Genomic DNA, 16,348 nt, shown 5'->3' on the forward strand with positions numbered 1-16,348 from the left:
ACATGTACTAGTTTATTATAAAGGGTACAAATGAATAGGTTTATAGGGCAAGGTCTGGAGGGGTCCTGAGTGCAGTACCATCTGTCCCTGTGGAGTTGAGGTGTGCCACACTCCTGGCAGGTGGATGTATTCCCCACTCTGGAAACTCTGAATCTCCTTGTTCAAGAGTTTTATAGAGCTTAATCTCCAGCACCTCCCCACCTCCAGCCAATGGGTGGGGCTGAAATTTCCCACCCTGTAATCTCTTGGTCTTTCTAGTGACCAGCCACATTCTGAGGCTATCTTGGAGCCTCAGCCCAGCTCACTTCTTTTAAATAAACCCTGGCGTGATCAAAAAGGCTGCCTTATGAGTAACAAAAGAAACTGCTCTCCCTCTGAAAATTGCAAGGGCTTTAGGAGCTCTGCACCAGGAAATGGGCAAACACCAAATATTTATTTTTATTACACTGTACCACCCTAACCTCCCTACCTCTCTTCTCTGCATCTGTAACTCAGCAAGACCACTGGGTTCCTTTTGGGTTCCCGCTCCCTGTGCTAGTCTGAAAACTGCCTCCAGAGCAGTTAGGTGGGGGCGGTTACGAGGCCTTCCTCGTCACTTCTCTCAGATATCACAGTCGTATGCTGCCTCTTGTTCAGTATGTTTAAGATATATTGTCCTGTTTGTTAGTTTTTTGTGGAGGGAGGCAGTTCCCACAGCAGTTAATCCTTTATGGACTGAAATGAAAATCAAAGTTAGGAGAAGTTGCAGAAATTATGGGAGATTATAGACAGAGAGGGGTCTTTGAACTTGTAATTTGGTAGGTGGTACCATTTTCATTGGGAAATGTAGCGTAGAGGACCAAGAGAAAATGTGAATGAAGGTCAGTAGGCTGAGACGGCAAAGTTTTGGGTGGTATAGTTCACAGACCTATCCCTGAGAAGCAGGTGCCAAAGTCTTCGGTAAATGATGAGTGATTAGGAATGGAATCCCTAAAGAATCAGAACGTGAAAGAAGTACTTGCAAAATGTACTTTACATTTTTGATTACACGTCAGTAAAAAATAAATTTTGAAAAGTGTACTTTACATTTTAAGAAAAAAGCACCGCAGAAATTAAGCTCCCAAAATAGAAATTTGTGTGAGTTTATCTTTTGCTTTTCAGTAAAAAAAAGACATTTTAAAGGTGAATTGTAAAACTAGAAACAGTTCATTCTGTAAAGGTGGTTGTATGTTTTGCCTCTCTCAGCAGTTTCTTTTAATTAATATGTAAAAAGCATCTAGGGAAATGGTGGCTATTGGGACTACTCCCTGAAATTAATAAATAGAATGTGGTTCCTTATATCTCTGTCAAGATGAAGTGGCGAAAAGGAAGCCAGAACAACCTAATTTTGACCTTGCAGATAAGTTAGGAGCCATCATTTCAAAGAGCAGATTCAGCTGCTTCAGCTCAAAGGATCATTTCTCCCCTAGGGGACTTCTCTGATTATCACATTTATTTTTTTATTTTTTTTTTTTTTTTAAAGATTTTATTTATTTATTTGTAAGAGAGAGATTATCACATTTAAAGAAGAGTTTCTAAACACTTCAAAACCAATTGATTCTAAAAACAAAAACCTATTTTGCACTCTTTTTTCCTCTTGCAGTAGGTTAGTAACTGGTTTAGTTTTGAATAGTCTGGAGCTGTGAATTAACCTGTCACTGTTTTTGCTGTAGGCTCTTCGGTACTTGGCAGAATGCCGAGCTAACAGAGAAAAGATGAAAGGAGAACTGGGGATGATGTTAAGTCTGCAAAATGTTATACAGAAGTAAGTACAATAAAGGGTGTCTCCTAAGGCAGTAGAAAAATGGATCTTCCTGTTAAATGGATGCTGATTGTCAGTGTATCATTTTACTGAAATTTTTATTCTGATATGAAGGCATGCTTTTGTGGTTTGTATGTCCAGAAATGTTCTGAGTCAGTGTTCTTGATTATTCTTAAACACTGATATTAATAGTACTTAGGAAAATGCTCAAATTTTATTTAAAATATTGATAAATATGGTACTTGTCATATCTTTATTTTTTAATTTTTTTATTTTTATATTTATTTATTTATAAAGATTTTATTTATTTATTTGACAGAGATCACAAGTAGGCAGAGAGGCAGGCAGAAAGAGAGAGGAGGAAGCAGGCTCCCCACTGAGCAGAGAGCCAGATGTGGGGCTCGGTCCCAGGACCCTGGGATCATGACCTGAGCCGAGGGCAGAGGCTTTAACCCACTGAGCCACCCAGGTGCCCCGAATCATATCTTTAAAAAGAGAAAATCCTACCTTGTATGAAGTTCTGTGAGGTATATGTAAATTGATTTGCTAGCAAAGTAACACAAGTTACTAATCACATTTGACAGTATGTAGTACTGGGCATGCCTGGGTGGCTTAGTCGGTTAAGTGTCTGCCTTTGACTCAGGTCATGATCCCAGGGTACTGGGATCCAGTCCCACTTCAGGCTCCCTGCTCAGTGGAGAGCATGCTTCTCCCTCTCCCTCTGCTGCTCCCTCTGCTTGTGTTCTCTCTCTCTGTGTCAAATAGCTAAAATCTTTAAAAAAAAAAAAAAAAAAAAAAAAAGTAATATTATAGTACCCTACAAAGTTCTTTTGCTACTTCATTCCTATCTTTTTTTTTTTTTAAAGATTTTATTTATTTATTTGACAGACAGATCACAAGTAGGCAGAGAGGCAGGCAGAGAGAGAAGGGGGAAGCAGGCTCCCTGCTCAGCAGAGAGCCCGATGCGGGGCTCGATCTCAGGACCCTGAGATCATGACCTGAACCAAAGGCAGAGGCTTTAACCCACTGAGCCACCCAGGTGCCCCACTTCATTCCTATCTTATTGAAAAGACCCTTTATTAAATATCATGGCAAAAAAAGGCTTTTGATAAGATTTTCCTGAGCATTATCAAGATATTTCTCAGAGACTTAAGAGCCATTTAATTTGAATTTTAGCAAATGGGTGTTTTTTTTTTTTTTTTTTTTAAGATTTTATTTATTTATCTGACAGAGATCACAAGTAGGCTGAGAGGCAGGCAGAAAGAGAGAGGAGGAAGCAGGCTCCCCGTTGAGCATAGAGCCCGATGTGGGGCTTGATCCAAGGACGCTGGGAATATGACTTAAGCCGAAGGCAGAGTCTTTAACCCACTGAGCCACCCAGGCGCCCCAAATGTGTGGTTTTTAATTGTACCTTTCATCTTACTAAGATTTTCATATCCATTGTCTCATTTTGTTACAACTTTTGAGGTAGCTTTGACAGAGGACAGTTTTCTAGGTAAGAAAAAAGGAACATATGGTCCAAGTTACTTATCTGTAGTTCTTGAGTTCTCTTGCCCCTGGGAATCCCTGGTTTTGTTCCTTTCTTAGTGTTTGCTGATTTCCTGTTAGAAGGCTAGAAATTGAAGATTAAGTGTTCCAATATTTCTACTGTGTCTGGAAGCAAAAAAGCTATGCTTCTTGAGGCTTAATCTTAGTTTACTGTGTATTTTGATCTTCTACTAGACTTGACTGTTTTAAAACTGTAATGAGTAACCATTTAATTAATTAGTTAATTTATGGTTACTTTGTTTATTTTGAGAGAGAGAGTTGTGAGAGCACAAGCAGGTGGAGGGGCAGAGAGAGAGGGAGAAGCAGACTCCCCACTGAGCAGGGACTGGATCCCGGGACCTGAGCTGAAGGCAGGCTCTTAACCAACTGAGCTACCCAGGTGCCCCTAATTTATTTGATTTAAAATAATTTGAGTAATTGTCAACATACCTGTCTTATATTGGCATTCTCTATCTTGCCATCTAATCAATGCAGGCACAGGTAGTACAGAGAGGTGTCCCAGTACATGATATACAGATGAGGTAATTTATAACAACATAGAAGTTGTACCCTTGCATATGCCTCCATCCCCCTGCCCAACTGGGTCTTCTTTTTCTCTTTTTCTTTTCTGTTCTAAGATTTTTATTCGTTTGTCAGAACACAGCAAGGGGAAGAGCAGATAGTGGGAGAAGCAGGCTCCCTACTGAGCAAGGAGCCTGACAGGACTCCATTCCAGGACCCTTCGATCCTGACCTGAATCCTAGGCAGTCACTTAGTTCACTGAGCCACCCAGGCATCCTACTTCTGTAGTGACTCCTTAAGGAGCATTGTAAAAACTTATATATATATATATTCTTAAGATTTATCTATGTATGTATTAGAGAATGCATGCACAGGAGCAAGGGGGAGGGGCAGAGACAGTGGGAGAAACAGACTTCCCAATGAGCAGGATGCATAATGTGGCCCTGGATCCCAGGATCATGATCTGAGCCGAAGGCAGACGCTGAACTGAATGAATCACCCAGGCCCCCAAAACTTGTATTTATTTTAAAAGGCTCTTGGGTGGCATCTCAGAGTCCTCTGCATTCACCTTCAGTTTTTTGCAAGATCTGATGGATATTAGGAAGTCCAGCTGTCTGCAGCTCCCTGCATCAGCCTCAGCCACAACTAGTTCCTCTGAGCTGCAAGGGTAGGATGTGAAGTCCTGATTTATAACCCTTCTCCCCACCTCGAAAGAACTCATTAGTTGTAAGGGTCCTGTTGGAAAACCTAATAAGAAATTGCTTCTTTTGGCACATCCAGTGCTTTTAGCTTTTGCATAAATTCAGCATGGTAACCCCCACAGCATTCCAGGGCATGAAAGGGTCAAGAACAATAAATAGCTGCTGTAAATGACCACAGGAAAGAAAACTTGCAATTTCTTTGGCTTGAGTGCTCCCAAAAGTTCTGTACTTCCCAAACACAAATGGTTATATTGTATCAGTGAAGAATCATCTAAACTGACTTCCAAGGCAGTGTGTGTTTTTTCTTAGTTTTCTTGGCTTCTGAATGAATTTTATTTTGTTAATCTTATTTTTTTTGGAATCTCTAAAATATTTGCTACGGGGTTAGCTGCCTGGTAAGATAGTTCTGTGGTGCCTTGATCCTTGATAATGATAAGATAGAGACTGAAGATTTTTTCTTGTTTTTTTGTTTTTTAAAGATTTTATTTATTTATCAGAGAGAGAGAGAGAGGGAGAGAGAGCGAGCGCAGGCAGACAGAATGGCAAGCAGAGGGACACCTGGGTGGCTCAGTTGGTTTGACGACTGCCTTCGGCTCAGGTCATGATCCGGGGAAGTCCCAGGATCGAGTCCCGCATCGGGCTCCCAGCTCCATGGGGAGTCTGCTTCTCTCTCTGACCTTCTCCTCGCTCATGCTCTCTCTCACTGTCTCTCAAATAAATAAATAAAATCTTAAAAAAAAAAAAAAAGAATGGCAGGCAGAGGGAGAAGCAGGCTCCCTGCCGAGCAAGGAGCCCGATGTGGGACTTGATCCCAGGACGCTGGGATCATGACCTGAGCCGAAGGCAGCTGCTTAACCAACTGAGCTACCCAGGCGTCCCTGTTTTTTAAAGATTTTATTTATTTATTTGACAGACAGAGATCACAGGCAGGCAGAGAGGCAGGCAGAGAGAGAGAGAGATATGAGGAATCAGGCTCCCTGCTGAGCAGAGGGCCCGATGTGGGGCTCGATCCCAGGACCCTAGGACCATGATCTGAGCCAAGGCAGAGGCTTTAACCCACTGAGCCACGCAGGTGCCCCTTTTTTCTTGTTTTTAATTGAGTGATCAGTTAGGAATAAACAACAGAAAATGTTAACTGCCATCAGTTGTGTTAATTATTCCCTATGAGGTCTCCCTTTGAGGTCAGTTTCACTAGTAAAAATTTGAATTCTAGCTCTTACTTGCGACAAAGACTCTCTTTGCCCTCAGTTTCCTTACTAAAGCCTACAGTGACAGCTTCAAAGTGATTGAGGACCAAATGGGATAATATATGTAGAAATGCTTTGTATATTTTATAACCTATAAAATATAAGGCTCCATTATTCTTGTTTCTAGTATGCTTTAATGTTGTGTAGTATGCTTTAATACTGTTTTTAACTGGCATATTCGCTCTGTTGGAAACAGTGAAAGGTTTAAGCATGGATGCTTCTATAGGGCTATTTTATTCATATGATGAACTTAAGATTGTTTATTCTTTTAACACATAGATGCTGAAGTTGAAAATATTTTGTACAGATTATTTAAGTGTAAGAAATTAGATGAAAAATTTACTGTTGCTATTTTTTTTTTAAAGATTTTATTTTGACAGACAAAGATTACAAGTAGGCAGAGAGGCAGGCAGAGAGAGAGAGGAGAGGAAGCAGGCTCCCTGCTGAGCAAAGAGCCCGATGCGGAGCTCGATCCCAGGACCCTGGGATCATGACCTGAGCCGAAGGCAGAGGCTTTAACCCACTGAGCCACCCAGGCACCCCTGCTGTTGCTATTTTAAAATATACTTTAAATTTGAACTTCAAAGATTTAGAGCAAGTTTTAGAGATCCTGTAGATTAAACCTGTAAATCAATTTTTTAGTTTGGTTGGCTAAGGTTGTAGTATACATGTGTATGTGTGAGTGTATATATATGTAAGTGAGAGAGACATCTATAGAATAGTAGACTTTTTAAAAAATTTTATTTATTTATTAGAGCACAAGCAGGGGGAAGGGCAGAGGCTTGGGAAGAATCAGGCTCCCCGCTGAGCAGGGAGCCTGATGAGGGACTTGATCCCAGGACACTGAGATCATGACCTGAGCTGAAGGCAGATGCCTTAACCCACTGAGCCACCCAGGCGCCCTTCTGATGTCAGATTTTAAAGGCTGAGCTAAATCCGGGGCATTATTAATCAGCTCTTTCAATTTGCACTTGCTTAAGAAAACTAGGGCAATTAATACTTGTTTGATTATGCAGTCTCTCTTGCATTTATGGCCAAATAGACCAGAAAAGTCTAGATTTTTTAAATGTTTTAAATGATAGTATTTGAACAGTAATTTATTTTTATTTTTTTGAATATTTTATTTATTTGAGAGAGAGAGAGCACTAGCTGCTGAGGGCCAGAAGGAGAAGCAGACTGCTCTCTGAGCAGGGAACCAGATGCAGGACTCAATCCCAGGACTCATGACCTGAGCCGAATGAAGACACTTAGCCAACTGAGCCACCCAGGCTCCCCAATAGTAATTTTTTTTTTTAGGACTAAGGTAGCTTCTAAATATGTAGATGGTCTTGGATTTTTCTTTTGGTTTTATTTTTTAATTTATTTTTTTTTAAAGATTTTATTTATTTATTTGACAGAGAGATCACAAGTAGGCAGAGAGGCAAGCAGAGAGAGAGGAAGTAGGCTCCCCTCGAGCAGAGAGCCTGATGCGGAACTTGATCCCAGGACCCTGAGATCATGACCTGAGCTGAAGGCAGAGGCTTAACCCACTGAGCTACCCAGGCACCCTCTTTGGTTTTTTTTGTTTTGTTTTTTAATATTTTATTTATTTGACAGACAGAGATCACAAGTAGGCAGAGAGGCAAGCAGATCGAGAAGAGGAAGCAGGCTCCCTGTGGAGCAGAGAGCCCAATGCGGGGCTCGATCCCAGGGCCCTGGGATCATGACCTGAGCCGAAGGCAGAGGCTTAACCCACTGAGCCACCCAGGCGCCCCCCTCTTTGGGTTTTAAAAGCATTTTTTGAAAATAAGGAAATAATTACTTATAATTGACTTATTGAACAGGTAGTTCATAGTACCCAGATCAAGAAATAACTTCATTTGTAATTTAATTTGCTTACATGCTTTTGTAAATTTAATTTTGCCTAAGACAAAATTTTACTTACTTTTAAGAGGGATCTGGGTCTGACCCAAGTGTTTATAGGAGCAGTGTCCACAATAGCCAAACTATGGAAAGAACATAGATGTCCATCAACAGATGAATGGATAAAGAAGATGTGGTACACATACACACACACACACACACACACAATGGAATACTATGCAGCCATCAAAAGAAATAAAATCTTGCCATTTGCAACTACTTGGATGGCACCAGAGGGTATTATGCTAAGCAAAATAAGTCAGTCAGAGAAAGTTATATGATCTCTCTGATAGGAGGAATTTGAGAGTAAGGGCAGGGAGTTGTGGGGTAGGGAGGGAAAAAATAAAACAAGGTGGGATTGGGAGGGAGACAAACTATAAGAGACTCTTAATCTCAGGAAACAAACTGAGGGTTGCTGGGGAGTGGGGGAGGGAGGAATGGGGTGGCTGGGTGATGGACATTGGGGAGGGTATGTGCTATGATGAGTGCTATGAAATGTGTAAGCCTGATGATTCACAGACCTGTACCCTTGGGGCAAATAATACATTATATGTTAATAAAAAAAATAAAAAAGGAGGGATCTGTAATAAAGATCCCATTTCTAAAGAAGTATAACAATAAAATTAGTCCTTTGCAGTACACCTGAAGACCATACTTAACAGTGAGAATATCACAGTCATTTGATTATGTTCTCCTTTTAAAATCTTTCAGTTTTTAAGTAGGTGGAAATGGAAAATCTTCCAGAAAGGAATTTACTCCAGTGTGAAAATGATGAAATTTTGGAATTATGAAATACTGAAGTTAAAAGGGGTTGTGGTGGGAGTATCTATTTCATAGAACTATTTTTCTAATCTGTCATCCGTAATTACTTTATTTAAGCAGTTGTACCCTCTTTGACTCTATAGTTACATAGTTACAGTTTGTTGTAAAGCCTTAAAATTTTTTGGGGGGGTTGTTTTGTTTAGTTTTTGTTTTTTTGGTTTTGTTTTTTGTTTTTTGGGTTTCTTTGTTAATCTTTAATTTTCTAGTTGAAAGTGCAGATAGACCCTATAGCAGCATAGGCAATTGTAAGTGCACCTGTATCACCTTGGCAAATTGTTTTTATTTCTCCCTTCTGTTGCTGTTAATATGAAAACCACTGATACAGGTTTATGAGAGAATTATACCCCAAAGTCTTAAGGAATCCAATAGATATAATAGACTTATCTTCTCTCCTGTGAATCTGGAATGGCTCTTGCTCTATACTATCCTTCAGAGAATTGAGAAAATAATCACTTACATAGTTTTCTTATAGAGCTAATTTCTTTTGCAGATCTCAATCAGAGAAGTTAGAGGAATGGTTTGTCAGACATACGGTAGCAATAATTAACCAGGAAAAGGAGAGTTAACTTAAGGAAACTGACAGCAGAGTCAGTCTTCCCTTTTTTCTGAAATTCTATCCAGTATGGTAGTCATTAGCCACATGTAGCAGTTTAAATTTAAATTAATTAAAATCAAATTTAAAAACCAATTTTTCACTTGTATCAGCCATATTCTCAGTATTCAGTAGTCATGTAACTAGTTGACTACATTTCCATCATCTCTGAAAGTTACGTTGGGCAGTGCTACTGTTCTGGAATTTCTTTGCCTAACTATATAAAAAGATTGTTTTTGTATTTTGGATTACTTTTATTTTGTAGATTTTTTTTTTAACAAGTTCCAGTAGAAGAATTACAGAATCAAGGAGTATGTATATTTTTGTGTATTCTTATCACAGTTAATTTTTTTTTCAAATAGTACCAATTATATTCTTACAAGCAGTTTCCACTTCATTGAATTTTATCAAACACTGGATGGATTGCTACATTGCTTTTCTCCTTTTCTACCTTGTCCAGTTCTAGATCAGTTGAAAAAGTCTAAACCATCTGTGTTCTTCAGGGTTGATATAAGATAGATGACATGGGAAGGTACATAAATTCATTGAAACTGATGTGGAAAATTTTTGTATTTGCATTTCTCGTGAAATATTCTCAAATTTTACACCAGATTCACAAAGGCATTAGTAAGTAACCCTGTGTGGTTTAGAACTACACAGTGCTTATTCTGCAGAACAGGAAGATAATCATTTAATGTTACAGTGGTTTAGTACTTTTGGTCTCTGAAATAATGTATGCATTTAAAAATTTTTTATATGAAGCTCATTAGTTGAGTATTTTGTGTATTGTGATGATTGTTTTTTTATTTGGTCCAAACACTTGAAACCAGTATTGGTGGTAGAAAAGGGGTAGCAAAGACATTGTATTTTTCCTTCCTAAATTCATGAGTATCTCTAACTACTGTCCTCATACTCTTTACAACTTGTGGTAGGCTGGTATTTAAAATATCTCAGAACTGCAGTGACCTTTTCAGTACTGTAAAACAGCTACCAGAAAAGTGCTGAGATAACTCCCCCTCAAAATAGTCTTTTTCATAGCTTCTTGCAATACACAGCCAAAGTCATTCAAAGTAATTGATCTCTGTGGTCAACAGTAGCCCAGAAAAGCAGTGGCTATAGTAAATTGAGTGCCCAGAAATTGCCAGATTAGTACCTCTGGACCTGAAGTTCTTTATAGATTTATAGTTTGAATATTGGAAATATTGGTCCTGCTTATTCAGTAAACAAATGGATTGTAAAAAGTTTAGTGAGGCCCTGTGGAAAGAATACATCCCCATTCTTGAAGAGAAAAAAATTAGAAAATTAAGATCAGTAATTTAAGTACAAATATAGTATTTTACTACATTTTAAAAGATTTTATTTATTTATTTGACAGAGATCACAAGTAGGTAGAGAAGCAGGCAGAGGAAGGGAAGCAGGCTCCCTGCTGGTCAGAGAGCCCAACCCTGGGATCATGACCTGAGCCGAAGGCAGAGGCTCTAACCCACTGAGCCACCCAGGCATCCCTATTTTATTTATTTATTTTTTAAAAGATTTTATTTATTTATTTGACAGAGATCACAGGTAGGCAGAGAGGCAGGCAGAGAGAGAGAGAGGTGGAAGCAGACTCCCTGCTGAGCAGAGAGCCCAACATGAGGCACGTTCCCAGGACCCTGGGATCATGACCTGAGCAGAAGGCAGAGGCTTTAACCCACTGAGCCACCTAGGCACCCCTATTTATTTATTTTAGAGAGAGAGTGTGATGGGGGGAGAGAGAATCTAGAGCAGACTCCACGCTGTGTGCAGAACCCCACATGGGGTTTGTTCTCACAACCCTGAAATCATAACCTGGGCCGAAACCAAGAGTGGGGTGCTTTAACTGACTGAGCCACCCAGGTGCCCCAGCATAGTACCTTAAATGTAGAGGGAGGAATGGACTATTGGGGTGAGGAAGTTTCACAAAGAAGATCACAGTTGAGGTTGAGCCTTCAAGGGAGGAGTAAATTTGAAAGCAAATGGTCTGGGTAAAGCTCTTTTGGTTGAAGGAAAAGGCATTTATAAAAGGTATTCAAAGAAAGACAAAAGGTGCTGATGTTGGTAGAGCTGAACGGGAGTAGATTTAAAGGCCTCAAATGTATAAGGTTTGGACTTAATTGAGCTTATCTATAAGTGAAATGAGGGTTATTTTTTATACTTATGTGTATTGTCTGTTTATTCAATTTAACTAACTAAAAAGCATTAGTCTGTACTGCCCAGTTAGGACACTTTCCACATATGGTGATTTATTAATTCAAAGAAAATAAAATCATTTTTTTTAGTTGTGGTTGCTCAGGAGCCATATGTGGTGAGTGGACAGTGCAGCTGTAAAACCTTTCTGTCAATGCAGAAAGTCTTCGGACACAATGGCACTAGATGTTTATGTGAGGAGCTATGGTAGGATTTAAAAGTTCAAGAATGAAAACTTTTGTTTTAGTTGTGGTTTCATATACACACACACTCACACACACACACTTTGTTAAAGATATGTAAAAAATGTAAATTAAGAAACAATCAGTTTGAATTTATTACGAAATCTCTTTATTGAAGTAACTCTTAACATGAATGCTCCTCTCCTGATTTGTTTTCTCCCTTTGGATTTTTATGTTTTATACCTTCTTGAAGGAAAGGGCACTTCCAAATTACGTTAGTATGAATTCAGGGATGGGCTATATCTTGATTCTTTTAGTTGATTGTTGAATTAATGATTTTGATTAAATATGCTGTTACACTGTTATAGTGATAAGTCTGGAATCTCAGTGAACCACAGATTTAAAATGAAATTAGAAGACCCTGGGGCACCTGGGTGCCTCAGTCCATTAAGTGTGACATTCTTGGTTTCAGCTTGGATTGAGCCCTGTGTTGGGCTCAACACTCAGCCAGGAGTCTGCTGGAGATTCTTTAAAACCCCTCCTCTCCCTCTCCTCTGTTCCTCTTCACCCCCACCCCCCCACCATGCACATGTGCACATGCTCTCTCTGTATGTAATACATAAAATCTTTTAAAAAAATGACATGAAATTAGAAGACCTTTTGAGCAGCTAGGTGCTTTTTCTATGTTGTTGAGTATTCTGGGATTCACTGGTATTTCCTTTCACTTGAAAAAAGCATCAGAATAAGAACACAAGGCTCTGCAAAGTCAAGGGATAAAATTACAGAATCAATAGAAGTGACAAGACAAATTAATTTGTGTGTGTTTCTTTTCAAGGACTACGACTCCAGGAGAAACAAAACTGCTGGCTTCTGAAATTTATGATATTCTTCAGTCTTCCAATATGGCAGATGGGGATAGTTTCAATGAAATGAATTCACGTAGAAGGAAAGCTCAGTTTTTTCTGGGAACTACAAACAAACGTGCCAAAACAGTGGTTTTGCACATAGATGGTCTTGATGATACGGTAAGACTTTTATAAACACTTGGTTTATAAGATGAGGTGGGAAAGTGGTGGATCCACCTTCTGACATATCAGGAGGTCAGTAGTAGCCTAAGGCTATATCACAATCTCTGTCTCACTTACTTATCTCATCATGTAGGCATTTTATTACCTCACATCATCACAAAAGGAGGGGTAAGTATAGTACAATAAGATTTAGAGAGAAGGGCGCCTGGGTGGCTCAGTGGGTTAAAGCCTCTGCTTTCCACTCGGGTCATGATCTCAGGGTCCTGGGATAGAGCCCTGCATCCAGCTCTGTGCTGGGTAGGGAGCCTGCTTCCTCCCCGCCCCCCACCATGCCTCTCTGCCTACTTGTGATTTCTCTCTGTCAAATAAGTAAATAAAATCTTTTTAAAAAAAGATTTTTTTTTTTAAGATTTTTTATTTTTATTTATTTGACAGAAATCACAAGAAGGCAGAGAGGCAGGCAGAGAGGAGGAAGCAGGCTCTCCGCTGAGCAGAGATCCTGCTTCAGGACTCGATCCCAGGACCCTGAGATCATGACCTGAGCCGAAGGCAGAGGTTTAACCCACTGAGCCACCCAGGTGCCCCCAAAAAAAGATATTTAGAGAGAGAGATCACATTCATGTAACTTACTATAATGTATTGTTATATTTTATTTTAGTAATTATTATTATTAATCTCTTACTGAGCCTAATTTATAAATAAACTTAGCCATATATATGTATAGGAAGAAAACATAGTCTGTATAGGTTTTGGTACTTTCTGTAGTTTTAGGCATCCCCTGGGGGTCTTAGAATGGATCTCCCATGTATAAGATGGAGAAGAGGGACTACTGTAAATAGTTTCTTGAGTGACATTTGCCAGCAGTCTTGAAGAATAAGTCGCATGGGGGCATTTTGTCTTAAAGGTGTCAGTTAATCAGAGGACATAACAATTTTAAATACTTATGTACTCAAATAGCACTAACAGCCAACTGAATCTATATTTATGGGAAAACCCTGTCCAGTGTTTCCACATACACGTGGAATATTTACCAAGGTAGACCTTATTGTGGGCCATCAAAACAAGTATTAATAAATTTAAAAGATTTATGCAAAGTATGTTCTCTTAGCACAAGGAAAAACAAATTAGAAATCAGAAACGAAGTTATTTGGAAACCAACCAGATATTTTGGAGATTAAATAATAGATTTCTTTATTTTTATTTTTTAATTTTTTTTTAAAGATTTTATTTATTTTTATTTATTTGACAGAGAGAGATCACAAGCAGGCAGAGAGGCAGGCAGAGAGAGGAGGAAGCAGGCTCCCTGCTGAGCAGAGAGCCCGATGCGGGGCTCGATCCCAGGACCCCGAGATCATGACCTGAGCCGAAGGCAGCGGCTTAACCCACTGAGCCACCCAGGCGCCCCTAAATAATAGATTTCTAAAATAATCCCATGAGTCAATGAAGAAATCAAGAGATTATAAAGCATTTTAAACGGAACAAAAATGAAAATGTAATATCAAAATTTGTGGGACACTGGTAAAACAAATAATTAGAAGGTAATTCAATAGCACCAAATGCCTAAATATTTATATACAAGAAAGAAAACTTCTCAGTGACTTAAGCTTCTACCTTAAGAAACTAGAAAAAGAAGAAAAATTAAGTCCAAAGCAGAAGAAACAAGACAAATCAGTGCAATGAAAAGCAATAGAGAAAAAACAGTGAAATCAAAAGCTGATTCTTTGACATAATAAAATTGATTAACTTGTAGCCAAATAGATCAGGAATAAAAGAGAAGTCACAAATTATCAATACCAGAAATAAGAGAAAGAAAACATTGTTATTTAATGTCAGTGGTATTAAATACATTCATAATGTTGTGTAACCTTCACCTCTGTACTGCTTATGAATGTACAGTTTTTTATATTGTAAAACCTAAAACTCCATACTCATTACACAATAACTTCCCTTTCATCCTACCCCTCACCCCAGCCCCTGGCAACCACTATTTCACTTTCTGTCTCTATGATTTCAAAAAATCAGTGTCTTTTAAGATGTTTTAAAATAAGAAAAAGTATTTTCTGTCCACCTACATTTTTGCCATTTCCAGTGCTCTTAATTCTTTTGTGTAGATTCTGGATTTTCGTCTGATTTTATTTTTCTTCTGTTAACATTTTTTACAGTAGAACAGATCTGCTGGCAATGAATTCATTCAGGTTTTTGTTTTTTTTTTGTTTTTTTTTTTTTAATTGAAATAGAATTCACATACCATAAATACACCATTTTGAAGTGTTGAATTCCGTGCTTCTGGTATATTTACGGGGTTGTGCAGCCATCACCATAGTCTAATTCCAGAACATTTCATTACTCCAAAGGGAAACCTCGTACCCATTAGCAGTCACTATCCCCTACCCCCCGATAATCCCTAATTTACTTTCTGTGTCTATGGATTTGCCTTCTCTGGACATTTCATATAAATGGAATCATAGGCTGTGTGACCTTTCATGCCTGGCTTTCACTTCAGCATAATGTTTCCAAGGTTCATCCCTATTGTAGCATGTATTGTCCATCTTTCCTCTTTGTAATATTCCATTGTATGGATATACTATATTTTGTTTATTCATTCATCAATTGATGGATATTTGGGCTGTTTCCACTTTTTGGCTATTATTAATAATTCTGCTGTGAACATTGGTGTGTAAGTTTTGTGTGGATTTATGTCATTTCTCTTGGAATTGTTCCTGGGGTAGAGTTGCTAGGATGATACATGAACCTTGCTTAGCTTTTGAGCAACTTCCAGAGTGTTTTCTACAGAGTCTGCGCCATTTTACATTCTCATCAGCAACATATGAGGGGTCACTTTCTCCATCTCTTTCTTGTCAGCATATATTTCTTTTGTTGTTTAGTAGCGGCCCTAGTGGAGTGTGTGAAGTAGTATCTTATTGTGGGCTTTTTTTGCTGTTTTTGTTTGTTTGTTTGTTTCTCTTTTGTCGTGGCTTTGATATGGGTTTCCTAGTGATTAATGATGTTGAGTATCTTTACATTGCTTATTGGCCATTTTTCAGTGGTTGATGTAGTGTTTATTGTATGTATCTTTACTTTGTCATGTATTTTCTCTTTTGGAGAAATGCCTATTGTCTATTTTTAAAGTGTTTATTTGTCTTTTCATTCTTGAGATGAATTCTAGTATCATGTATTACACTGGTGGTTTTCTTTTTTTTTTTTTTAAGATTTTTTTTATTTGTCAGAGAGCACAAGCAGGGGGAGTGGCAGGCAGAGGGAGAAGCAGGCTCCATGTGGCACTCATACCCAGGATTCTGGGATCATGACCGAGCCGAAGGCAGACACTTGACAGACTGAGCCACCCAGGCATCCTAGTGATTTTCATATTTTGAATCAACCTTTCACTCCCAGGATAAATCCCAGTTGGTCATGCTATATAATCTTTTTAATATGCTGCTGTATTCAGCTTGCTGGGATTTTGTTGAGGTATTTTGTGTATTCCTATAAGGTATTTTATAGTTTTATTTACAGTTTTCTTTCATGTGGTATCTTTTTCTGGTTTTGGTATCAGGGTAATAACTGACTACATAAAATGAGCTGCGAAGTGTCTGGATGAGTTTGAAAGATTGGTGTTGATTATTCCATAAACATTTGGTAGAGTTAACCAGTGAAACTGTTTGGTCCAGAGCTTTCTTTGTGTGATATTTTCTGGTTTTAATTTAATCTCCTTACTTATTACAGGTCTATTTTTCCTTCTTGGAGTCAGTTTTGATAATTTTATTTTTCTAGGAATTTGTCCATTTCATTGAGATTATCTAAGGTGTTGGCATAATGTATTGTTGATAGTATTTGCTTATA

The 16,348-nt window shown here is 38.6% G+C and overlaps 1 protein-coding gene across 2 annotated transcripts in view; it reads left to right on the forward strand.

The window, feature by feature from the left end:
* Positions 1 to 16,348, forward strand: part of ARMC1 (armadillo repeat containing 1) — a 35,867-nt gene that overhangs the window by 11,281 nt on the left and 8,238 nt on the right. For both annotated transcript variants that reach the window (XM_045075736.1, XM_045075737.1), the window contains exons 3-4: positions 1,692 to 1,783; positions 12,316 to 12,505. In XM_045075736.1, coding sequence (XP_044931671.1) covers positions 1,692 to 1,783; positions 12,316 to 12,505 — 282 coding nt within the window. The remainder of the gene's footprint in view (positions 1 to 1,691; positions 1,784 to 12,315; positions 12,506 to 16,348) is intronic.

Source organism: Mustela putorius, unplaced genomic scaffold (genome assembly GCF_011764305.1).
Source record: "Mustela putorius furo isolate JIRA1106 unplaced genomic scaffold, ASM1176430v1.1 tig00000151_pilon_pilon_pilon, whole genome shotgun sequence".
NCBI lineage: Eukaryota > Metazoa > Chordata > Mammalia > Carnivora > Mustelidae > Mustela > Mustela putorius.